This window comes from Chiloscyllium plagiosum, chromosome 7, assembly GCF_004010195.1.
Source record: "Chiloscyllium plagiosum isolate BGI_BamShark_2017 chromosome 7, ASM401019v2, whole genome shotgun sequence".
NCBI lineage: Eukaryota > Metazoa > Chordata > Chondrichthyes > Orectolobiformes > Hemiscylliidae > Chiloscyllium > Chiloscyllium plagiosum.
Genome location: NC_057716.1, coordinates 110,058,832 through 110,085,059, shown reverse-complemented (window position 1 = coordinate 110,085,059; position 26,228 = coordinate 110,058,832). Strand labels below are relative to the sequence as shown.

The 26,228-nt window shown below is 44.2% G+C and overlaps 1 protein-coding gene across 1 annotated transcript in view; it reads left to right on the top strand.

Annotated features, from left to right (window-relative positions):
• xrcc5 (X-ray repair complementing defective repair in Chinese hamster cells 5) overlaps window positions 1-25,911 on the top strand; it is a 307,464-nt gene extending 281,553 nt beyond the window's left edge. The window contains exons 19-22 of the mRNA XM_043694532.1: window positions 13,194-13,290; window positions 17,483-17,550; window positions 18,778-18,849; window positions 25,799-25,911. Of these exons, the coding sequence (XP_043550467.1) occupies window positions 13,194-13,290; window positions 17,483-17,550; window positions 18,778-18,849; window positions 25,799-25,894 (333 nt within the window). The 3' untranslated portion in view covers window positions 25,895-25,911. The remainder of the gene's footprint in view (window positions 1-13,193; window positions 13,291-17,482; window positions 17,551-18,777; window positions 18,850-25,798) is intronic.
• The last annotated feature ends 317 nt before the right edge of the window (window positions 25,912-26,228 follow it).

The window sequence follows — 26,228 nt, the reverse complement described above, 5'->3', positions numbered from 1 at the left end:
TTGTACATGGAGGTTGGTGGGGTGGTAGGTGAGGACCAGTGGGGTTCTGTCCTGGTGGCGGTTGGAGGGGCGGGGCTCAAGGGCGGAGGAGCGGGAAGTGGAAGAGTTGCGGTGGAGGGCATCATCGACTACGTCTGGCGGGAAATTGCGGTCCTTGAAGAAGGAGGCCATCTGGGTTGTACGGTATTGGAACTGGTCCTCCTGGGAGTAGATGCGGCGGAGACGAAGGAATTGGGAATATGGGATGGCCTTTTTACAGGGGGCAGGATGGGAGGAGGTGTAGTCTAGGTAGCTGAGGGAGTCGGTCGGTTTATAGTAAATGTCCGTGTTGATTCGGTCACCCGAGATAGAAATGGAAAGGTCTAGGAATGGGAGGGAGGAGTCTGAGACGGTCCAGGTGAATTTGAGGTCGGGGTGGAAGGTGTTGGTAAAGTGGAGCACGAGGCAGCGCCGATACAGTTATCGATGTAGAGGAGGAAAAGGTGGGGGGTGGTGCCAGTGTAGCTGCGATAAGTTCCACATATCCTACGAAGAGGCAGGCATAGCTGGGGCCATGCGGGTGCCCATAGCTACTCCTTTGGTTTGGTGGAAGTGGGAGGATTGGAAAGAGAAGTTGTTTCAGGGTGAGGACCAGTTCAGTCAGTCGAAGGAGGGTGTCAGTTGAAGGGTACTGGTTGGTACAGCAGGAAAGGAAGAAGCGGAGGGCTTTGAGTCCTTCGTGATGGGGGATGGAGGTGTATAGGGACTGGATGTCCATGGTGAAGATAAGGCATTGGGGTTACAGGGACTGGATGTCCATGGTGATGTCCATACCAGGTCAGGTACTTCCAACTCAGCCTCTGATATGAGCAACGTGTGGTGGACTGTAGCCCACCTTTTGTATCCAGAGCATTTCAGAAGAAATTCAACATTTTCTTCAGTTGGCAAAGGCTTCAAGGCTGCGACATACACCATGTCCAACTCAGACTCCGAGGTTTCTTTGACAGTACATGAAGCGGGAGAACCCATGGGTTCTGACAGCTTTTCTGGCTATTCTCAGGGGCTATATATAGAACATAGAAAAGTACAGCATAGTGTACTCAATGTTGTACCAATCTTTTATTCCATTCTATGATCAAACTAACCTACATACCCTATCCAAGAGTCGCTTAAATGTCCCTAATGTATCTGACGCTACTACTGCTGCTAGCAATCCATTCCACACACCCACCATGTCTGACGTCTCCCCGAAACTTTCCTAAAATCACCTTAAAATTATGCCCCCTTGTGATAGCCATTTCCGTCCTGGGAAGAAGTCTCTGACTATCCACTCTTTGCCTCTCATCATCTTATATGCCTCGATCAAGTCACCTCTCATCCTTCTTCGCTCCAATAAGAAAAGCCCTAGCTCCCTCAACTTTTTTTTATAATACATGCCCTCCAGTCCAGGCAGCATCCTGGTAAATCTCCTCTGCACCCTGTCTAAAGCTTCCACATCCTTCCTCTAATGAGGCGACCAGAACCGAACACAATATTCCAAATGTGGTCTAACCAGGGCTCTATGGAGATGCAGTATAACCTTGTAGCTCTTAAACTCAATCCCCCTGCTAATGAAAGCCAACACACCATACACCTTCTTAACAACTCTATCAACTTGGGTGGCAACTTTGAGGGATCTATGGACAAGGAGCCAAAGATCCCTCTGTTTCTCCATACTGCCAAGAATCCTGCCTTTAAACCCTGTAATCTACATTCAAATTCTACCTGCCAAAATGAATCACTTCATATTTTTCCAGGTTGAACTCCATCTATCACTTATCAGCCCACTTCTGCATCCTGTCAAAATCCAGTTGCAACCTACAACAGCCCTCCACAACTCCACCGACCTTTGTGTCATCGGCAAACTTACTAAGCCACCCTTCCACATCCTTGTCCAAGTCATTTATAAAAATCACAAAGAGCAGAGGACCAAGAACAGATCTCTATGGAGCACCACTGGTCACCGTGCTCCAGGCTGAATACTTTCCATCTACTACTACCCCCGTCTTCTATGGACCAACCAATTCTGTATGCAGACAGCCAAATTTCCCTGTATCGCATGCTTCCTTACTTTCTGAATGATTGTACTATGGGAAACCTTATCAAATGCCTTGCTAAAATCCATGTCCACCATGTCCAATGCTCTATCTTCAACAATGTGTTTTGTCACATCCTCAAAGAATTCAACAAAGCTTGTGAGGCAAGACCTGCCCCTCTGAAAGCCACGCTGACTATCTCTAATCAAGCTATGCTTTTCCAAATAATCATAAATCCTGTCTCTTGGAACCCTCTCCAGTAATTTGCCCACCACTGATGTAAGAGACTGACTGGTCTCTAATTCCCAGGATTATACCTATTCCCTTTCTTGAACAAGTGAATAACATTTGCCACCCTCCAATCATCTGCTACTACTCCACTGGTCAGTGAGGACACAAAGATCATCGCAGTCTCTTCCCTTGCTTCCTGTCACAACCTTGGGTGTATCCCATCTAGCCCAGGGAACATATCTATCCTGATGGTTTTCAAAATTTCCTGCACATTCTCCTTCTTAATATCAACCTGTTCGAGCGTATCAGCCTGTTTCACACTGTCCTCACAAACATCAAGGTCGCCTCTCACTAGTGAATGCTGAAGCAAAGTATTCATTAAGGACTTCGCCTACCTCAGGCTCCAGGCACAAATTCCTTCCACTATCCCTGATTGGCCCAATTGTCACTCTAGCCATCCTCTTGTTCCTCACATAAGTGCAGAATGCATTGGGTTTTCCTTAATCCTACCTGCCAAGGCTTTTTCATGCCCCCTTCTAGTTCTCCTAAGTCCATTCTTCAGTTCCTTCCTGGCTACCTTGTAACCATGTAGAGCCCCGTCTGATCCTTGCTTCCTCAACCTTCATCCTTTCTATTGAATAGGTGTTCCACATCTCTTGTCATCCAATGTTCCTTCACCCTACCATCCCTTCCATGCCTCAGTGGGACAAACCTATCCAGTACTCGCAGCAAGTGCTCTGTAAATAACCTTCACATTTGTGTTGTGCATTTCCCTGAGAATATCTGTTTCCAATTTATGCTCCATAGTTCCTGCCTAATAGCATTGTAATTCCCCCTCCCCCAGTTAAATTCTTTCCCATACTGTCTGCTTCTATCCCTCTCCATGAGTATAGTAAAGGTCAGGGAGTTGTGATCAGCATCTCCGAAATGCTCTCCCACCAAGAGCTCTGACACCTGGCCTGGTTCATTGCCAAGCATCAAATCCAATTTGGCCTCCCCTCCAGTCAGCCTATCTACATATTGAGTCAGGAATCCTTTCTGTACACAGTTGACAAAATCTGCTCCATCCAAACTATTTACACTCAGGAGGCTCCAATCAATGTTTAGGAATTTGAAGTCACCCATGACAACAACCCAATTACTTCTGCACCTTTCCAAAATTTGCCACCCATCTGCTCCTCCGAGTCTCTGTTTCTATTGGGGGGTCTGTAGAAAACTCGCAATAAAGTGACTGCGCCTTTCCTGTTTCTGACTTCCACCCATACTGACTCTGTAGACAAACCCTCCTCAACACCTCCCTTTCTGCAGCTGTGATACTATCCCTGATTAGCAATGCCACTCCCCCATCTCTTTTACCTCCTCCTCCACCTCCTTGCCCTCCCCCTGTCTGTATCCCATTGCAGACGCTCTTCCCTCCCCAAGTCTCCGTAATGGCTACAACACTGTAGCTCCAAATACTGACCCATGCTCTAACTTCTCCACCCTTATTCCTGACACTTCTTGTGTTAAAATCGACACATTTCAACCCATCATCCTGTCAAGTATCTGTCCTTCCTCATAGACTCTCTGCATGCTGTAATTGCCTGTTCACCAGCCACACCATTCTCTGATCCTTAGCTCCAGTTCCCATCCCCTTGCCAAGCTATTTTAAACCCTCCTGAAGAGCTCTAGCAAATCTCCTGCCCAGGATATTGGTACCCCTCCAGTTCAGGTACAACCCATCCTCCTTGTACAGGTCCCACCTTCCCCAGAAGCTATCCCAATGATGCACATATCTGAAGTCCTCCGTCCTATACTAGCTCTGCAGCCATGTGTTCAGTTGCACTCACTCTCTGTTCCTAGCCTCATTGGCCTGTGGTACCAATAGCAATCCTGAGATTACTATTCTGCTCATCCTGCCTTTTAGCTTCCAATCTAACTCCCTATATTCACTTTTCAGGTCCACATCCCATTTCCTAGCTACGTCATTGGTACCAATGTGTACCATGACTTATGGCTGCTCTCCCTCCCCCTTAGGAATCCTGGAGACTCAGTCTGAGACATCCCTGACCCTGGCACCTGGGAGGCAACATACCATCTGGGAGTCTCGTTCGCGACCACTGAATCTCCTGTCTGTTCCTCTCACCATTAAATCTTCTTTCACTATTGCTCTCCTATTCTCCCCTCTTCCCTTCAGGGCCACAGAGCCAGACTCAGTACCAGACACTGGCCACTGTGGCTTTCCACCCCCCATTCAAAAGTACCCAAAACGGTATACTTATTATGGAGAGGAATGGCCAAAGGGGATCCCTGCACTGCCTGCCTGATCCCTTTCCCTCTCCTGATGGTCACCTAGCTACCTTTATCATGTAACTTAGGTGTGACTACCTCCATATAATTCCTCTCTAACATCCCTTCTGCCTCCAGAATGATCTGAGGTTTATCCAGCTCCAGTTCCCTAGTGCGGTCTTGTGAGGAGCTGGAGTTTAGTGCATTTCTCGCAGATGAAGTCAACAGGGACAGTAGTCAACAAAGAACAAAGAAAATTACAACACAGGAAAACAGACCTTTTGGCCAACCAAGCCCGTGCCGATCCAGATCTTCTATCTAAACCTGTCACCTATTTTCTAAGGATCCGTATCCCTCTGCTCCCTGCCCATCCATGTATCTGCCTAGAAACATTTTAAATGATGCTAACGTGCCTGCCTCTACCACCTCCTCTGGCAATGCGTTCCAGGTACCCACTACCCTGTACGTAAAGAACTTTCCATGCATATCTTCCTTAAATGTTTCCCCTCTCACTTTGATCTTGTGACCCCTAGTAATTGAGTCTCCAATTCTGGGAAAAAGCTTCTTGCTATCCACCCTGTCTGTACCTCTCATGATTTTGTAGACCTCAATCTCCGTCTTTCTAATGAAAATCATCCTAATCTACTCAACCTTTCTTCAAGGCTAGCACCCTGTATACCAGGCAACATCCTGGTGAATGTCCTCTGCACCCTCTCCAAAGCATCCACATTCTTCTGGTAATGTGGTGACCCTTACCTCCCACATCCTGCAAGAGGAGCATGCAACTGCCCTAGCTTCTATCCCCTCTGCTCTAACTTGACAAAACAGATACAGTAGTCCCCCCATACCCACAGGGGATACATTCCAACACCGACCACAGAAGCCTGAAATTGTGGATAGAAGCGAACCCATTGATTTAAATGGAAAATTTACCTTCCCGGCAGCCCCCAGTCCCTTGTTCTGGAAGGTTCCGTATAACATGTTCGGGCCTTGGGCTGTTGAAACTGCGGAAAATTATTCCGCAGATATGGGAGTCATCCTGCATTTTAAAAAAAAGCCTTCCCTCACCAACCCTCCACAAGTATTTTATTTGGATAGACGGGGACAGATGAGAGACAGTACATGTGTGGTGTTTTAGGTTTCGCCACTGCCTGAATAAATTAGTTCATTTACCCAGCAGTGCCCGTGTCCGTTTCCGGTCCTATTCAGCCTTCGCTCCACTGATTCACGAGGTAAGTATTTAATATTCAAATTTACCTTCCCACCCAACCCCCTGGCTCGCGCTCTCTCGAGTCCCGCTGCTGAAATGGAGGTTGCTGATTCACGAGGAAGTATTTTATATTCTAATTTACACTCCTGGCTGCCCCCGGCTTGCGCTGTCTCAACTTCCACTGCTGATTCATGAGGATTTTTATTTTCTATTTAAACTTAGGTTACCTGATGCCCCGGCGCATGCTTTCTTGACTCCCAATGCTGAAATATAGTTTATGGTTAGCTCCTGCCCCATTTACGAGTTTGCAGCTTTCATGTGGTCCACATGCTTGTTCAGGATTCACCTAACTTCATCTCTGAAGTAAACTGTCTCTCGCTTGGAGGAGTCTTGTGTCTGGCATTCTCTTTCATCCCTCCCCAAGTCTGGGAAGGGCAAAGTTAACCTGATGCAGAGTCTTCTCCTCAATAACAACTCTGCTGGAACTATCCCTGTAGTTGCATGAGGGGTGGTCCTATAATCAAGCAGAGCTGGAACAATTTGTATCGAGTGAAACTGTAGGCTGCACCTTTAACCCTGCCTTCAAAATTTAGACTGCTATTTCCGCCAGACCATTGGATGTTGGATAGCATGGAGCTGTCCTTATGTGGACTTTAGGAAATATTTGAATTCCCTGATGGTAAATGATCGCCCATTGTCCGTGACCTACACTTCTGGGATCCTGTGTGTTGCAAAAGATGCTTGCAGCTTTTCCATCATCATTTGACAAAAGAACTCTATGCATGCCCAATCACTTTGAGTGAGCGTTCACAATGACTAAGAATGTTGAACCCATGAGAGGGCAGGTATAGTCAACATGCAACCAACTCCAGTGTTTACTCAGCCCTTCCCACAAATGTGGGTAAGTTCCTGGCAGTAATTTTTATCCTTGTTGGCACTCTGGGCAATGCACCAGCAATGCAGCTATGTCTGTATCCAATCCTGGCCACCAGATCTAACTTTTCACCAATATTTTCATTATGGAAATCCCTGGATGACCCTGGACGAGTTCAGCTAGTATCTGGCAGCGACCTTTGCTTGGAAGATCACTCATTCCTGTAATAAAATGGGTGTCCTCTACAGTGATCTGGTCTTGCTGGTTTCATAAAGGATTCAATCCTGGTTGTGATGGCCCTTTTGATTCATCCATCACCTGTTTTAGTTTTGCCAGAACTGGATCTTGTTGCATCTGCATAGTCCAATATTGTCAGTGGTGACCAGAAGGATAGCCAGAAAGTTTAAACCCAAATGGACTCTTTCAGTGGCAGCACCACCAGTGGGGGGTATCTGGCAGCAAAGGCACTCAAGGCATCTGCATTTGAATCATAGAATCCTTACAATTTGGAAACAGGCCTTTCGGCCCAACAATACCCTTCGAAGAGTAACTCACCCAGACCCATTCCCCCTTCCCTTTATTTACCAAATACTAATGCACCGAACCTACTCATCCCTGAACACTATGGGCAATTTAGCATGGCCAATTCACCGAACCTGCACATCTTTGGACTGTGGGAGGAAACCGGAACACCCAGAGGAAACCTACGCAAACATAGGAAGAATGTGCAAACTCCACACAGACAGTCGCTCGAGTCTAGAATTGAACCTGGGTGCCTGGCATTGTGAGGCAGGCCACCATGAGAGCCTTTTTCCTCAGATGATGATGGCTAGTACAAGGGGATATAGCTTTAGATTGATGGGTGATAGGTATAGGACAGATGTCAGAGATAGTTTCTTTACTCAGAGCGTAGTAGGGGCGTGGAATGCACTGTTTGCAACAGTAGTAGACTCGTCAACTTTTTAAGGGTATTTAAATGGTCATTGGATAAACATATGGATGAAAATGGAATAGTGTAGGATAGATGGGCTTCAGATTGGTTCTACAGGTTGGCGTAACAAAGAAGGCCGAAGAGCCTGTACTGTGCTGTAATGTTCTATGTTCTATGACTGATGCAATTACGTGTCCTGCACTTCACGTTGTTGAGTGATGTTTTAGGTTGTACGTAGAAACATAGAAAATTGGAGCATGAGTGAGCCGATCAGCCCTTTATTATGATCGTGGCTGATCATCTAACTCAATAGCCTGTTCCTGCTTTAACCCTCTATACTTTGATCCCTTTATCCCCAAGTGTTTTTCTAACTCCTTGAAATCTCACAATGTTTTGGCCTTGACCACTTTCCACGGTATCAAATTCCCCAGGCTCCCAATCTCTGGGTGAGGAAATTCCTCTTAATTTCAAACCTAAATAGTTTACCCTATATCCTGCTACCACCCTGTCTAGTTCTGTTGGAATTTTATAGGTTTATGTGAGATCACCTTTCATTATTTTTTAACTCCAGTAAATATTAGTCTAGCTGATTTATCCTCTTCTCAGAAATAAGCCATTCCATTCCCAGGAATCAATCTAGTAAAGCTTCTTTGCACTCCCTAAATAACTAGAACATCCTTCCTTCAGATAAGGAGACCAGAAATTCACACAGTTTCCAGGTGTGGTCTCACCAAGGCCCTGTATAATTGTACCATCCTAGTCCCTATAATTGAATCTTCATGCTGTGAAACAAAAACAGAGGTTGCTGGAAAAGCTCAGCAGGTCTGGCAGCATCTGTTAAGAGAAATCAGAGTGCAACAGTGGAAAAGCACCAAACCCAAAACATTAACTCTGATTTCTCTTAACAGTTTCTGCCAGACCTGCTGAGTTTTTCCAACAATTTCTATTTTTGTTTATGATTTTACAGCATTTGCAGTTCTTTTGGTCTGCATGCTATGAATGGAGAAAGTGAGGACTGCAGATGCTGGAGATCAGAGACAGGAGTGTGATGCTAGAAAAGCACAGCAGGTCAGGCAGCATCCGAGGAGCAGGAGAATCAATGTTTTGGGCATAAGCCCTTCATCAGGACTGAGGCTTGTGAGCTGGGGGCTGAGACATAAATGGGAGGGGGATGGGGCTGGGGGAAAGGCAGCTGAGAATGCAATAGGTAAATGAAGGTGGGTGGGAAGGTGATAGGTTGGAGAGAAGAGTGGAGCACTTAGCTGAGAAAGATGATGGACAGGTCAAGAAGGCAGTGTTGAGTTGGAGGCTTGGGACTGGGATAGGTAGGGCGAGAGGAAATGAGGAAACTAGTGAAATCCACATTAATCCTGTGTGGTTGCAGGGCTGCAAGGCAGAAGATGAGGCATTCTACCTCCAGGCGTCGGATGGTTAGGGGTTGGCGATGGAGGTGGCCCAGGACCTGCATGTCCTTGGTGGAGTGGGAGGGGGAGTTGAAGCGTACAGCGACGGGGTGCACACTTTCTGGCTTCTCTGCTTCACACTCACAGCCAAGCGCCACCACCTAATCTCCCTATAGTCAGCCCTGCCTCAGCTCAGAGTCACACTATTCCAAAAGCAGAATCCCCCCTGGTCCTCACCTTCCACCCCACCAACCTCCAAATACATCGCATCATCCTCCGCCACTTCTAACACCTACAAACAAACCCCACCACTAGCAATATATTTCTCTCCCATCCCAATCAGCGTTTCGGAGAGACCATTCCCTCTGCCACTCCCTTGTCAGATCCATGCCCCTCACCAGCCCTTACCTCACTCGCAGTACCTTCCCCAGCCACCGCAGGAAGTGAAAAACCTGCGCCCACACCTCCCCTACTCACCTCCATCCAAAGCCCCAAAGGATCCTTCCACATCTGACAGAAATTTATCTGTATCTCCATTAATGTCATTTACTGTATCAGTTGCACCCGATGTGGTCCCCTCTACATCGGGGATACAGGACACCAACTTGAGGATCATTTCAGAGAAAATCTCTGGGGCACCCGCACCAATCAACCCCACCACCCCGTGGCTGTACACTTGAACTCCCCCTCCCACTCCACCAAGGATATGTAGGTCCTTGGTCTCCTCCATCGCCTAACTCTAACCACCTGACGCCTGGAGGAAGAATGCCTCATCTTCTGTCTTGGCACCCTGCAACCACATGGGATTAATGTGGATTTCATCAGTTTCCTCATTTCCCCTACCCCCACCTATCCCAGTCCCGAACCTCCAACCCAGCACCGCCCTCTTAAACTATCCATCGTCTTTCCCATCTAACAGCTGCACCCTCCTCTCCAACCTATCACCTTCCTACCCACCTTCATCTACCTGTTGCATTCTCAGCTACCATCCCCCAAACTCCACCCCCCTCCCATTTATCTGTCAGCCCCTGGCCCATAAACCTCATTCGTGGTGAAGGGCTTATGCCCGAAATGTCGAATCTCTTTCTCCTCGAATGCTGCGTCACCTACTCTGCTTTTCCAGACCCCTGCATGCTATGAAGTCCAGTACACCTTTTGTCTTCTTTACCACTTGTTGCATTTACATAGGACATAGAACAATACAGCGCAGAACAGGCCCGTCAGCCCTCGATGTTGCACTGACCTATGAACTAATCGAAGCCCATCACCCTCCACTATCCCATCATTATCCAGATGCTTATCCAAGGACTTTTTAAATGCCCCTAATGTGGCTGAGTTAGCTACTTCCACGCCCTTATCACTCTCTGAGTAAAGGACCCTCTAACACCTGTCTTAAACCTATCACCCCTCAATTTGCAGCTATGGCCCCTCGTACAAGCAGATGTCATCATCCTAGGAAAAAGATTCTCATTGTCCACCCTATCTAAACCTCTGATCATCTTGTATGTCTCTACGAAATTGCCTCTTAGCCTTTTTCTCTCCAATGAGAACAGAACCAGGTCCCTCAGCCTTTCCTCATAAGACCTTCCCTCCAAACCAGGCAACATCCTGGTAAATCTCCTCTGCAATCTTTCCAGTGCTTCCACATCCTTTCTGTAATGGGGTGACCAGAACTATACACAATACTCATGTTTTGTACAGTTGCAGCATGACATCACTGCTCCAGAACTCAATCCCTCTACCAATGAAACCTAACACACCGTATGCCTTCTTAACAGCACTATCAACCTGGGTGGCAACTTTCAGGGATCTATGTACATGGACACCAAGATCCCTCTGCACATCCATACTAGCATGAATCTTTCCATTGACCCATATTCTGCCTTCCTTTTATTCTTCCCAAAGTGAATAACCTCACATTTATCTGCATTGAACTCCATTTGCCACCTTTCAGCCCAGTTCTGCAGGTTATTCAAGTCTCCCTGCAACCTGCAACATTCTTCCACACTGTCCACCTCTCCACCGACTTTAGTATCATGTGTAAACTTACTAATCCATCCCCATATGCCTGTGTCCATGTCGTTTATAAAAATGACAAACAGCAATGGTCCCAAAACAGATCCTTGTGGCACGCCATTAGTAACTGGACTCCAGGCTGAATATTTTCCATCAACCACCACTCTTTCTTACAGAAAGCCAGTTTCTAATCCAAACTGCTAAATCACCTTCAATCCCATGCCTCTGCATTTTCAGCAGTCGCCTACCATATGCAACCTTATCAAAGGTTTTGCTGAAGTCCATGTACACCATGTCAACTGCCCTACCCTCATCCACATGCTTGGTCACCTTCTCAAAAAACAGAGTGAGGTTTGTGAGACACGACCTGCCATTGACGAATCCATGTTGACAATTCCAATTAAATTGTTGCTTGCTAGATGATTATAAATCCTATCTCTTATAAATCCTTTCCAAACCTTTTCCATACAAAAGCCCTAAGGCTCACTGGTCTATAATTACCTGGGTTATATCTACTGCCCTTCTTGAACAAGGGCACAACATTTGCAATCGGCCAGTCCTCTGGTACTAAAGCTGTAGACAATGACGACCCAAAGGTCAAGGCCAAACACTTGGCAGCATCCTTCCTAGCTTCCCAGAGAATTCTCAGAAAAATTCCATTCGGCCTAGGAGAATTGTCTACTTCCACACCTTACATGCTTACCTTCAGCAATTGGTGTATAAGGACACCCAGGTCTAGTTGGACATTCCTGTTTATCAGTTGATAACCATTCAGATAATTATCTGCCTCCTGTGTTTGCTACCAAAGTGGATAACCTCTTATTAATCCACATTATGCTACGTTGGCCATGTGTTTGCCCACTCACTCAGCCTGTGCAAATCACACTGAAGCATCTCTGTATCCCCCCACAGCTCACTCTCTTACCCAGCTTTTGCAAATTGGAGGTATTAACTTTGGCTCCCTCATCCAAATCAATTTCCCCAACATCATTTCCCTACTAATGCTGATGTACATCAGTTCCTCCTTCTCATTAAACCCTATGTTCTCCAGCATTTCTGATAGTTTTTATTTCTTCCCTTGTAAACACTGAACCAAAGTGTGTATTTAGTTGCTGAAAATGTGTTGCTGGAAAAACGCAGCAGGTCAGGCACCATCCAAGGAGCAGGAGAATCGACATTTCGGGCATGAGCCCTTCTTCAGGATTTAGTTGGTATTTAGTTGGTCTGCATTTCTTTCTTCCCCATCATAAATTCCTTATTTCTGATTGTAAGGAATTGTTTTCATCAACCCTTTCCTGTTCACATAGAAATTCTATGCAAATTCTTTCAATCAGTTTTTTTGTTCCCCACAAGCTTACTCTTGTACTCTATTTTCCCTTCCTTCATTAATCCCTTTGTTCTCCTTTGCAGAATTTGAACTGCTCCCACTTATCAGGTCTGACCAATTATTTTTTCTGACCAATTTATACTCCTGTTCCTTGAATTGAATACCATATCTAACTTCATTTGTAAGCCATGGTTTGACAACCTTTCCTGTTGTACTTTTGTGCCAGATAGGAATGAACAATTGCTGTGGTTCACCAATGCACTCTGAATGTTTACCAATGCCTTTCCACCATTATTCCTGAACAACTCCAATCTATCATAACCAATACATGCCTCATGGCAAAATGGTTTCCTTTGTTTAGATTCAGAAGAATAACCAACCACATCTGTGGGCAGCACAGTGCCAGAGATCCAGGTTCAATTCCCAGCTCAGGCAACTGACTGTGTGGAGTTTGCACATTCTCCCCGTGTCTGCGTGGGTTTCCTCCGGGTGCTCTGGTTTCCTCCCACAGTCCAAAAATGTGCATGTCCGGTGAAATGGCTATGCTAAATTCTTGTGGTGTTAGGTAAAGGGGTAAATGTAGGGGAATGGGTGGATTGCGCTTCGGCGGGTCAGTGTGGACTTGTTGGGCCGGAAGGGTCTGTTTCCACACTATAAGTAATCTAATCATAATCTAATCACATTATTCTCCATTTTGATAAGAAATTCCATCATATTATGCTCGCTCATCCCCAAGGGGCCTCACAGGTACCAATTGGAATGCTAGCTGTTGCTTTCTCATTACACACACTATCTACTCTAGGATGGCCCATTCACTCATTGGTAACTTGGAAACTGCATTTCTAAACTAAAAACTGTTCCTTGTTCATTTATTTCCAGGCTGGAGAATCCAAATTCTTCAACATGTTACTGAAAACCCTTAAAGCTAATGTGGAGGCAAAGGGACTACAAGACTTCTGGGAATTGATTGTGCAAGGTGGGAATCAGACCTTTATTCCATTTGTTTGCCAATTGTATAAGATACAGACAAAATCATAATTATTATCTTTGCAGAACTTGAAACATAGTAAAATGACCCAAGACACAGGAGGCCACTTGTCCTGTTTTGTACTAAATAATTCAGCTTTCAGCACACTTCCCTCCATTCCAGTATCAGAAAATGCTGGAAATGTCAGACAGCATCTGCCTGATTGGCTGAGTTTTACGAGGACAAAGTGAGGACTGCAGATGCTGGAGATCAGAGCTGAAAATGTGTTGCTGGAAAAGCGCAGGTCAGGCAGCATCCAAGGAGCAGGAGAATCCACGTTTCGGGCATGAGCCCTTCTTCAGGAAAGGGCCGAAGAAGGGCTCATGCCCGAAACGTGGATTCTCCTGTTCCTTGGATGCTGCCTGACCTGCTGCGCTTTTCCAGCAACACATTTTCAGCTCTGATCTCCAGCATCTGCAGTCCTCACTTTCTCCTACAGGTTCAAGAGGCCATTGAATAGCTTTAGCAGGGGAATTACCTTAGGGATGCTAACATTTGCTTCTGTAGACAAGGAGACTGCAAATAAGATAACCAGACCCAAGGGTGGACAAGTGTCAAATGCCTGTGTTGCTCCTTGTAAATTTTCACACTGATACATGACAGAAAAGCATTTACTGGATTTTATGCGCCACTTCACATTCAAACTCACTGATAGAGGAGCTAGAAATTTAGTTTAATATTTCAGGTCGATGACCTTTTATTAACTTCTTTGCACCCTTTTGAATTTGGATTCATCTGATTTGAGGAATGTCCAGCAGAATGTTTATTTGTAGGAGTTCACCATTGGTCTCTAATCACATTGTTATCAACCAATAGATGACCACTTTAGAAGCTTCACTAGTAAATATTGTTGTCATTTAAAATCATTTCAAGGTTGACTAGTGCCCTTGAATGACAGGTGGATGCATTGGCTTTGAGTTGTTAAATGATAGTTGTATGTAATTCTTATACCATACACATTAATTGTGTAAAGTAGTTCTTAAGTCATTGAATTAAGTATAATCGATAAAATCAGTCTGTGTATAAATGCACTTGTTGTGTTCATTTTAATTAAGTATGTAAGTCAACCTTAAACCCATACCTATTCTTGCATGTGTGAGGGTTGGTAGATTAGTGTGTCTGGCAATAATAAGCTCTATCAATAGCTCCCTTACTCAAGGTGCATCATAGGAATGCGACTTGAAATAATTTAACACCAAGTCTTATAAGGAGATAGTCAGACAAATGACTAAAAAGTTCAGAAGAAGATGTAGATTTAAGGAGGAAAAAGGTTAGCTAGTTGAAGAGATTTAGAAAGAGTTCGAGAGTTTAGTCCTAGGTCTGGGCAACAAAAATAGGAAGTGAACCGAAAGTCAGAATTTGAGGAGCACAGAGACCCTGAAGATTTTGTTGGACTGGAAGAGAATCATAGAATCCCTACAATGTGAAAACAAATCATTTGGCCCATCAAGTCCACACTGACTCTCCAGAGAGCATCTCAACCCTCCCCCCCCAACCCCCTCTCCCTGTCCCTGTAACTCTGCATTTCCCATGGCTAATCCACCTAACTTGCACATCTTTGGACTGTGGGAGGAAACTGGAGCATTGAGAGGAAACCCACGACGGCATGGGGAGAATGTGACACAGACTGTCACCCAAGAGTGAAATCAAACCCGGGTCCCCAGTGGTGTGAGACAGCAATGCTAAACATTGAGCTGCTGTGCCGCCCCGAATCATTGGGTCAATCTGCACTGCTCCCTCAGGAAAGTCCAGTCTCTTCTTCCTCAACTGTGGTACCAAGACACATCCTCCAGGGTTGCTCTGCATTCAATTTCGAATCTCTTGGAACTTTTCCAGTGACACTGATCTTGGAAGTCTTTTTTCCACAGATATAACAGACAAACTGCTTGGTGAAAGACCGATGGTGTTGAGGTGCTGGTGAATGGAGTGACTCTGTTAGATCTTGCTGTGATATCTGGTTGGAACTGACATTCTGGAAATGTTTCCCTTTAAATGCGCTGTAAAAAAAAGACAGAAAACAGTTCTTCTCTCAGGGCACAATGTTCTGTTCTCCAGTCACGTATGGCGCAAGCTGTAGTTGCAGCTCCAGATCAGCCTTCTCTTTCACCGATTGATTAGAAGACTAACCCCTCCCTCACTGTTCTTTATACATTTCTTAAGGAAATAAGGCAAAGAGAGATGGAATACAAAAATTTTAAAATTGAAGTGTTTCCAGGCTGAGAATATAGGTGATTGAGCTGAAAGGTGATTACTGAATTGGACTATTTTTTGTGTTCTTTCATAGATGTTGGGAGGAGATTAAACTAATCTGGTGGGATGTGGGGGGACATGGGATATTAACAAAGTAAAGAGATATCATGCTACAGCAAAGGAATCAAGTCAGAGTGAGTTCAGCTGTGTTGAGTGGCACGGGTCTTTAATGCTAGCAGAAAGCAATTAGAAGAGCAAAGGGGGGGCACGAAAAAGAATTTGCAAACGGAATTAAGGAGAATCTTAAGATTTTTATAAAGGGAATAGATTTACCAGGGAAAGAGTGGGGTCCATTTGGGACAAATGGCGCAAATGTGTGTGAAGCTGCAGGATGTTGGGAGGGTGTAAAATGAATACTTTACTTTGATCTTCAGTCTGGAAAGGGAGAAAGTAAGTATGAAATTCATGAAAAGGTACTGTGAGGAAGTTGCACAGTTTGATATAGGAAATAGGGGGGCATTGGAGGTTCTGTCAGGCTTACAAAAAGACAAATCCCCTGGCCCCAGATAAATTGCATCCAGGATACTGTGGGAGGTGAGGCAGGAAATTGCAGGGGCCCTGACCCAAATTTTTAATTCATGTCAGGCCACAGTGGAAGTGCCTGAGGACTGGAGGATGGCAAATGTGGTTCCACTTTTGAAGAAGGTGGTAGAGACAAGCCAGGAAATTACAGGTGAGCCTCACATCAGTGGTAGGGAATGTGTTGGAGAAAATTCAGAAGGAGAAAATGAATATCCACCTGGAAAAGCATGGATAATTAATTAGGGATAGTCAGCATTGCTTTGTCAGAGGGAGGTCATATCTAACAAATTTTTTACAAGTTTTCAAAAATACGATCAAGTGTATGGGTGAGGGAAGTTCAGTGGGTGTAGTTTATATGGATTTTAGCAAAGCATTTGACAAGGTACCACATGGGAGACTGATTAAGAAAGTTAAATGATATGAAATTGAGGTAAACTTGGCAAGATGGATCAGAAACAGCCTTAGTACTATGACACAAAAGGTTACAGTAGAATGCTGCTCAAGAGACTGCAAGCCGATGTCCAGTGGTGCACCACAAAGATCAGTACTGCAGTTTACAGTTTGTTATATTCATGCAGATAAAAATGCAGGGAGATGTTAAGTAAATTTGGAGACGATACCAAGATTGGTAAAGTGGTTATTAGTGATGAAGATGGTTGTAGGTTACAGGAAGATGTAGATGGGTTGGTCGCAGTGGCAGATAGCATTTAAACTAGATAAGAGTGATGTGATGCACTTTGGAAGAAAAAACAAGATGAGGGTGTATTTAATGAACGACAGGAAACTGAGTAGCTCAGAGGAACAGAGAGATCTTGGGTTAATTATTCACAGCTCCCTGAAGTAGTTTTCCTTCCTACTGTTAACTTCATAAAATACTATGGCTCCAAGCTTTTAAGTAGACTAGATTTCAAGCTGCTTCAGTCACATTTATCCTATTTTCTGCAGTTGAGCTATAACTTCCAAAATTAAACTTTTATATGAAAATACATGAACCATGAACTGGACAATCATTCTGTCTCTACAGAAGCGTTTCATGACTTTAAAGATCTCGATTATGTCACCCCTCAACTTTTCTGCAAGCTACCTGATGAAGAAGCAGTGCTCTGAAAGACTACTTCCAAATAGACCTGTTGGACTATAACGTGGTGTTGTGTGATTTTTAACTTTCTACAAGAAAAAAAGAGACCCAGCCTGTCAGTCCTTTCCTGATGTGGATGTCCTTATACTTCTGTTAACATCCTTGCAAATCTTTTCAAACTCTCTCCTGTACCTCCACATCCTTTTATCAGATAGTGCATGTAGAAAAATATAGTCCAGTCAAGATTCTAGTGAATCGGACTTTTGTTTACAACCTGTTTCTAAATTTCAGACTCTATTACTCTTATCACAAAGGATGAAGCTGCAGACAGCACAGTGAATAATGATGAAGCCAAACAGGTAAATGTAATCACCTCCAATTATCTGAGCAAAGAGAAGCTTGTAGATATTTAGATATTTTCTAATCAACCTGTTCAGAGATTTTATTACAAGTTCCTGGAGCAGGTGTGATTTGAACCTGGGTTTTCTGGTCCGAAGGGAAAGTCAAGATGACTGCACCACAAGAGCCACAAAAGAAAGACTTATATCCCAGTTTCCAGGTGCTGCAAATTTACTACTTTAGAATACTTGAGGTATTGAAATGACAAAATCATTTCTTATAAAAATGGAAGGGTAGTGGGAAAAGTCTTTCATTCTTTGCAGCTGTAATTCCCACCCCTAACTCAACGAAAAGACTGGACAAGGTTAAAGTACAGACATATAGCTTGGAAATAGGCTGTTTGGTCCACCATGTCTGGGCCAACCCACAAACACAAACTATACTCATCCCATTTATCTGCACTTGGTCCATAATCTATAATGGGCAAAAGTGAGGAGAGGAGGGTTTTTTTTGTCAGTGCGCCAAACTATCCCTGCACCCCATTTATCTGCTGGTTTGATGGTGAGGTTGGGATTGGAGCAGATTTTCCTGCTCCTTGGGTGCTGCCTGACCTGCTGTGCTTTTCCAGCACCACTCTGATCTAAACCCATTATCTATAATGCCCTGACATTTTAAGTGCTTGGCCAGAATCATCTTAAATGTTGTGAGAGTACTTGTGTCCACCACCCTCTCTCACACCATGTTCAATATTTATACACTCCTTTGGATTAAAAAAAAATCCTCAGACCCCCTCTAAGCCACTTACTCCTCACCTTAAACTATTGCCCTCTGGTCATAGGCACATCCACAATGGGGAAGAGATTCCCATGGTCTACCCTGCCTGTACTGTGGGTATTGTTTCTACTATAAACCATGAGAAATAGGAACAGGAGGTTTCTGAGCTTGCTCCACCTGGAATACGATCACAGCTGATTTAATATTCCTGACATTCATTTTTATATTACAGCATTTAATGCCCCATAAATTTGGAATTCACAGGTGAAATCAATGTTGCTTTTACTTTGTGTGTCATTGTGTCAGTAATGTAAAGGTATGGAGCAGCATGCTGCCTATCTATTGGTTAGATATAAGTCCTAAGTTCAAACAAAACAAGCAGTCTAATGATGTCAGTTTTGTTTTCCTACAGCTGCTCCAGATCTGCTTATAAATCCTTTCTGTAATTTAAGATATTTATTTCTCATTTGCAGTTCCTAGCAGCTGAGGAAAAACCCATGGAAACATCAGCGGTGCCTGAGGATGACGGAGATGTTGATGATCTGGTTAGTTTTTGGAAAAGAGTTGAAAATACAGTGCCCATTGTTGCCTCTAATTTTTCTCTTCATGTTTATCAATACGATCAGAAAGCTGCAAAACAGAGATTTGGAGGTCCTCATACATGTATCACAAAAAGCTAGAATACAAGTTCAGTAGGAAATAGGGAATGCAAATTAATCGTTCTCCTTTAAATCAAAGGAAATAGAGAATAAAATAGGGAAGTCTTCCTCAACTATACAAGGCACTAGTTAGACAACAGCTAAAATAAAATCTCAGAATCTTAGAAAACAGAAGAGGCCCTTAACCAATCAGAACTGTAATGCTAGATATACACTAAATCCACACTAATCCCACTTTCCAGCACTTGGCCTAAAGCCATGAAAGTTATGACACTTCATCAATGCACTTCTAACAAGTTGTGAGGATACCTGCTTCAACTATCTTCCCAGATAGTGAATTCCAGACTTCCAACATCCTCTGGGTGAAAAGACTTTTCCTCAAATCCCCTTGAAAGCTCCTGCCTTCCATCTTAACATTTTGCTTTCTTGTTATCAATCCTTCAACTAACAGAAATAGCTTCTTTCTATCCATTCTATACATACCCCTCATAATCGTATACACCTCTATCAGGTGCCCCATCAACCTTCTCTGTGCCAAAGAAAATAACTGAAGCTTATCTAGCTTCTCTTCATGGTTAAAATGCTCCATCCCAGGCAATATCTTTGTGAATCTCCTCTGTAATTCCTTCAATGCAATCATATCCTTCCTGTAGTGCAGTGACCAGGATTACTCTCAGTAGTCCAGCTGTGACCTAAACAAAGTCCAATACAGCTCCAGGATAACCTCCCTTTTTTTTTAATCTATGCCTCGACTGATATTCTTCTTAAGTACCCTACTAGCGTGCCTTGCCACTTTCAGGGATCTATGGATAAACATCCCAAATCCCTCTATTTCTGAGTGTCCTGCTGTCCTGTCATTCACTGAGTACTCCTTTATCCCGTTACTTCTTCCAAAGTACATCACCTCGCAGGATTAAATTCCATCTGCTACTGATCAGCCCATCTGACCAATCAATTTATATCTTTTTATTTATTATTCATTCATGGGATGTAGACATCACTGTCCAGGCCAGCATTTATTGTCCATCCCTAATTATACAGAGGGCAGTTAAGAGTCAATGACATTGCTTTTGGTCTGGAGTCAGACCAGGTAAAGATTCATAGATTTATACAGTGCAGAAAAGACCACATTGAGTCTGCACTGACCTATCTATCACCAGAAGTGCGCTAATCCCAATTTCCTGCATTTGTCTCATATCCTAGAATATATGAAATTTGAAGCACTCATCCAAATATTTTTTTCCAGGTTTCCAGTCTTCACTACCTTCCCAGGCAGCGCATTCCAGATTCCACTCCTCGCTGAGTGAAAACATTTTTCCCAAATCCCCTCTGAATCTCCTGCCCCTTATCCTAAAACCTCTTATGATAGACTGCTCAACCAAGGGGAACAACTGCTCTCTGTTCACCCTGCCATAATCTTATTCACCTCAATCATGTCCCCCTCAGTCTTCTCTGCTCTAAAGAAAACAATCCAAGCCTATCCAAGACAATGTTACAGTGATCATGGGGGATTTCAATATGCAGGTGTCCAGGAAAAATCAGGTTTTTAGTTGATTGGAATGAATTTGTGGAATGTTTATGTGATGGCTTTCTGGATCAGCTTGTGGTGGAGCCCACTAGGGAACAGACAATACTGGATTTAATGTTGTGCAATGAGGCGGATTTGATAAGAGAGCTTAAGGTGAAGGAACCCTGAGGAGGCAGTGATCATAATATAACTGAATTTACTCTGCAATTTGAGAGGGAGGAGATAGAATCAGAGGTAACGATATTATAGCTGAATAAAGACAACTAAAGGGGCATGAGAGAGGAGATTGGCAGAATTAACTGGAAGAGGAACTTAGCAGGAAAGACAGTGGAACAGCAATGACAGGAGTTTATGTGAGTAATTCAGTAGACACAGCAAAACATCATCCCGAGGAAAAAGACGCATCGTACATGAAGGATGAGACAACCATGGCTGACTAGGGAAGCCAGAGATAGCATAAAAGCAAAAGAGAAAGCATACAATGTGACAAAGGGCAATGGGAAACCAGAGGTTTGAGAAGCTTACAAAGACCAACAGAGGACAACAAAAAAAGAAATAAGGGGGTAGAATATTAAATATGAGAGTAAGCTAGCCAGTAATATAAAGGAAGCCTGAAAGAGTTTCTTTAGTGTCAGAGAAATTAGCCCAATAAAGCAGAGACCACACAAGCTAGATCAGGTGAAATTGATAAGCTGTTTATTACAAGCGATATCGCTGGAAGAGAAATTGACAAGGCTGACACAGAACTGACGGTCTGTACAGGTAGATAAAGGGTTCTCTTCCTCGAGCTGAGGATGAAGCCAGGTTTTGTAGGAATCTTGTACAATAAGGTTAATTAAAATGAGGAAAGATACAATGTATTTGGAAATTAAGTAATCCAGTTACAATGATGATAATTGAAAAACAGTTATCAGAAGAATGTCCTGATTGTTGGTACAAAGTAATATCCGAACAGTATCAATGAGTTCTTGATGGTATCAGGAGATTGCAGCTTTCTTTGCAGGTAGGTGAGAATGTCCCTTTTGAAACAGTAAGGTGCTTCCATTGTTCCTGTCTTGGGAGTGAGGTCTTTTGGTACCTCTCTCTCTGACCTGTCCTTTGTGTGATTTCAGTATGCTGTGTTATCAGACTGTCCTTGGGGCTTTGGGACAGCTGTGTTGACCGGGTCCAGGAAGCTGAACAGGCTGGGGCTGTTTTCCCTGGAGCATCGGAGGCTGAGGGGTGACCTTATAGAGATTTACAAAATTATGAGGGGCATGGATAGGGTAAATAGGCAAAGTCTTTTCCCTGGGATCGGGGAGTCCAGAACTAGAGGGCATGGGTTTAGGGTGAGAGGAGAAAGATATAAAAGAGACCTAAGGGGCAACTTTTTCACACAGAGGGTAGTACGAGTATGGAATGAACTGCCAGAGGAAGTGGTTGAGGCTGGTACAATTGCAGCATTTAAGAGGCATTTGGATGGGTATATGAATAGGAAGGTTTAGGAGGGATATGGGCCGGGTGCTGGCAGGTGGGACTAGATTGGGTTGGGATATCTGGTCGACATGGACGAGTTGGACTGAAGGGTCTGTTTCCATGCTATACATCTCTATGACTCTATAAGTGTATTCCCTTGTCTGCAAGTGTCTGGTTTCACTTGTCAGCCTGTTTGGTCAATGCTGAGGCATTCTGAGTGTTTGTGGTATAGTTTGGCCAAGTTTGATTTCCTATGTTCTGCATATTGTGGATAGGCAGGGTGGCAGATCTTTTCTCACATTTAGATATATAAAGGACAAAAGTGAGGCAAAAGTGGACATTGGACCACTTGAAAATAACGCTGGAGAGAGTAGTTTTTTTTTAGATTACTTACAGTGTGGAAACAAGCCCCTCGGCCCAACAAGTCCACACCGACCCGCCGAAGCGCAACCCACCCAGACCCATTCCCCTACATTTACCCCTTCACCTAACACTACAGGCAATTTAACTTGGCCAATTCACCTAACCTGCACATTTTTGGACTGTGGGAAGAAACCGGAGCACCCGGAGGAAACCAACGCAGAGGCGGGAATTGAACCCGGGTCTCTGGCGCTGTGAGGCAGCAGTGCTAACCACTGTGCCACCATGCCGCCCACCAAGGGGAACAAGGAAATGGCTGAGGAACTGAATAATTACTTCACATCAGTCTTCACGGTGGAAGACACAAGTAGTATCCCAAAAATTCAAGAGCAAGGGTCAGACTGAGAATGGTGGCCATCACCAAGGAGAAGGTGCTAGAGAAACCAAATGGCCTGAAAGTAGATAAATCACCTGGACCAGATGGACTAAAACCCAGACTTCTAAAGGAAATAGCTGAAGAGATAGTGGAGGCATTAGTGGTGATCTGTCAGAAATCACTAGAGTCAAGGAGGGTCCCGGAGGACTGGAAAATCAATAACGTGACACCCCTGTTTATAAAGGGAGTAAGGCAACAAACAGAAAATTACAGGCCGATTAGCCTTAACACGGTCGTGAGTAAGATCTTGGAGTCCATTGTGAAGGATGAGATTTCTGAATACTTGCAAGTGTGTGGTAGAATAGAGCAAAGTCAGCATGGTTTCATCAAGGGGAAGTCATGCCAGACAAATTAGCTAGAATTCTTTGAGGAAGTAATGAGCAGGTTAGACCAAGGAGAGCCAATGGATATTATTTACCTGGACTTCAGGAGGCTGCTGAGTAAGATAAGGGCCATGGTTTTAGAGGCGAGGTGCTGGTATGGATAGAAGCTTGGCAGTCTAGCAAAAAGCAGAGAGTGGGGATAAAAGGGTCTTTCTCAGGATGGCAACTGGTAACAAATAGTATTCAGCAAGACTCTGTGTTGGGACCACCACTTTTCACTTTATACATTAACGATCTAGATGAAGGAACAGAGGGCATTCTGGCTACGTTTGCAGACATTACAAAGATCGATAGAGGGACAAGTAGTATTGAGGCTGCGAGGAGTGTGCAGAAGGATTTGGCAAAAGTGAGGACTGCAGATGCTGGAGATTAAAGTCAGGATTTGGACAGGTTGGAAGAGTGGGCAACGAAGTGGCAGATAGACTGTAGTGTGGGAAATTGTGAAGTCATGCACTTTGGTAAGAACAATAGAAGCATGGACTACTTTTTAAATGGGGAGAAAATTCAGAAGTCTGAAGTGCAAAAGATCTTGGGAATTCTAGTCCAGGATTCTCTTAAGGTAAACTTGCAGGTTGAGTCAGTAGTTAGGAAGGTAAATATAATGTTGGCATTTATTTTGAGAGTACTTGAATATAAGAGCAGGGGTGTATAAGGCTCTGGTCAGACCACATTTGGAGTATTGTGTGCAGTTTTGGGACCCACATCTCAGGAAGGATGTACTGGCCTTGGAGCTTGTTCAGAGGAGGTTCACAAGAATGGTTTCGAGAGTGAAAAGCTAAATGTATGAGTAACATTTGTGGACTCTGGAGTCTACTTAATGGAGTTTAGAAGGATGAGGGAAGATCTAACTGAAAAACACAGAATACTGAATGACTTGGACAGAGTAGATGTTGGGAAGATGTTTCCATTGGTAGGAGAGCCGAGCACCTGAGGGCACAGCCTTAGAATACAGGAAAGACATTTTAGAACGGAGATCAGGAGGAACCTCTTCAGCCAGGGAGTAGTGAATCTATGGAATTCACTGCCACAGGAGGCTTTGGAGGCCAGGTCATTGAGTATATTTAAGAGAGAGATAGGTAGGTTCTTTGTCAAGGGGATCAAGGGTTACAGGGAGAAAGTGGGAGAATGGGTTGAGAAACTTATCAGTCATGATTGAATGGCAGAGCAGACTCAGTGGGCTGAATGGTCTAATTCCAGCTCCTATATCTTATAGTCTCTCCCCATAGCTCAATTTCTCTATCCTGGGCAAAATCCTGGTGAACTTGCTCTGTACCCTCTCCAGTGCTATTACATCCGTGTGCGTTGATCAAAATAGCACACAGTACTCCACTTGTGGCCTGACCAACTCACTGTACAACTCCAACATTTCCTCCTTGCTCTTATACTCTATGGCACAACTGATGAAAAACGTGTCCCTTCTTAACTGTCCCATTTACGTGTTCTACTGACTTTAGGGACCTTTTCAACCTTCAGCTTTATTTGGATGTTTTCAAAGTAAGGCACTATGATGTTGTGGCCATTACCTAGGCCATAAGACATAGGAGTGGAAGTAAGACCATACAGCCCATTGAGTCCACACCTGGCTCATGGGCATTTGAACGCCACTTACCTGCACTCTCCCCGTATCCCTTAATTTCTTGCGAGATTAAGAATTTATCAATCTCTGTTTGAAGACATTTAACTTCCCTGCAATGAATTCCACAGGTCCACGACTCTCTGGCTGAAGAAATGTCTCCTCATTTCCGTTTTAAATTGACCCCCTCTAAATCTAAGGCTGTGCCCACAGGTCCTAGTACCCCTGCCTGACGAAAACAAATTCCCAGCATCAATCTTTTCTAAGCCATGCATTATCTTGTGAGTTTCTATTAGATCTCCCCTCAACCTTCTAAACTCTAATGAATACAATCCCAGGATCCTCAGCTGTTCATCGTATGTTGTGCCTACCATGCCAGGGATCATCCGTGTGAATCTCAGCTGGACACACTCCAGAGCCAGTATTTCCTTCCTGAGGTGTGGGGCCCAAAACTGGACGCAGTATTCTAAATGGGGCCTAACCAGAGCTTTATAAAGTGGGCGGCACGGTGGCACAGTGGTTAGCACTGCTGCCTCACAGCGCCAGAGACCCGGGTTCAATTCCCGCCTCAGGCGACTGACTGTGTGGAGTTTGCACGTTCTCCCCGTGTCTGCGTGGGTTTCCTCCGGGTGCTCCGGTTTCCTCCCACAGTCCAAAGATGTGCAGGTCAGGTGAATTGGCCATGCTAAATTGCCCGTAGTGTTAGGTAAGGGGTAAATGTAGGGGTTTGGGTGGGTTGCGCTTCGGCGGGGCGGTATGGACTTGTTGGGCCGAAGGGCCTGTTTCCACACTGTTAGTAATCTAATCATAAAGTCTCAGACACACATCACTGCATTTAATTTCCAACCCACTTGAGATAAATGATAACATTACATTTGCTTTCTTAATCATGGACTCAACCTACAAGTCAACCTTTAGAGAATCCTGGACTAACACTCCCAGATCCCTTTGTACTTGGTTTTATGAATATTCTCACTGTTTAGAAAATAATCTGTCCCTGTATTTCTTTTTCCAAAGTGCAAGACCTCGCATTTGCTCACGTTGAATTTTATCAGCCATTTCTTGGACCAGTCTCCTAAACTGTCTAAATCTTTCTGCAGCATCCCCACCTCCTCAGAACTACCATCTGTCCGCCCAACTTCATATCATCGACAAACTTCACCAGAATGCCCCAGTCTCTTCATCCAGATCATTAATATATAAAGTGAATTTTTTGAGGATGTAACTCTGAAGATGGACAAGGGAGATCCAGTGGATGTAGTGTACCTGGACTTTCAGAAAGCCTTTGATAAAGTCCCACATAGGAGGTTAGTGAGCAAAATTAGGGTGCATGGTATTTGGGGCAAAGTACTGACTTGGATTGAAAATTGGTTGGCTGACAGGAAACAAAGAGTAGTGATAAACAGCTCCCTTTTAGAATGGCAGGCGGTGACCAGTGGGGTACCGCAGGGATCAGTGCTGGGACCGCAGCTTTTTACAATATATATTAATGATATAGAAGATGGTATTAGTAGTAACATTAGCAAATTT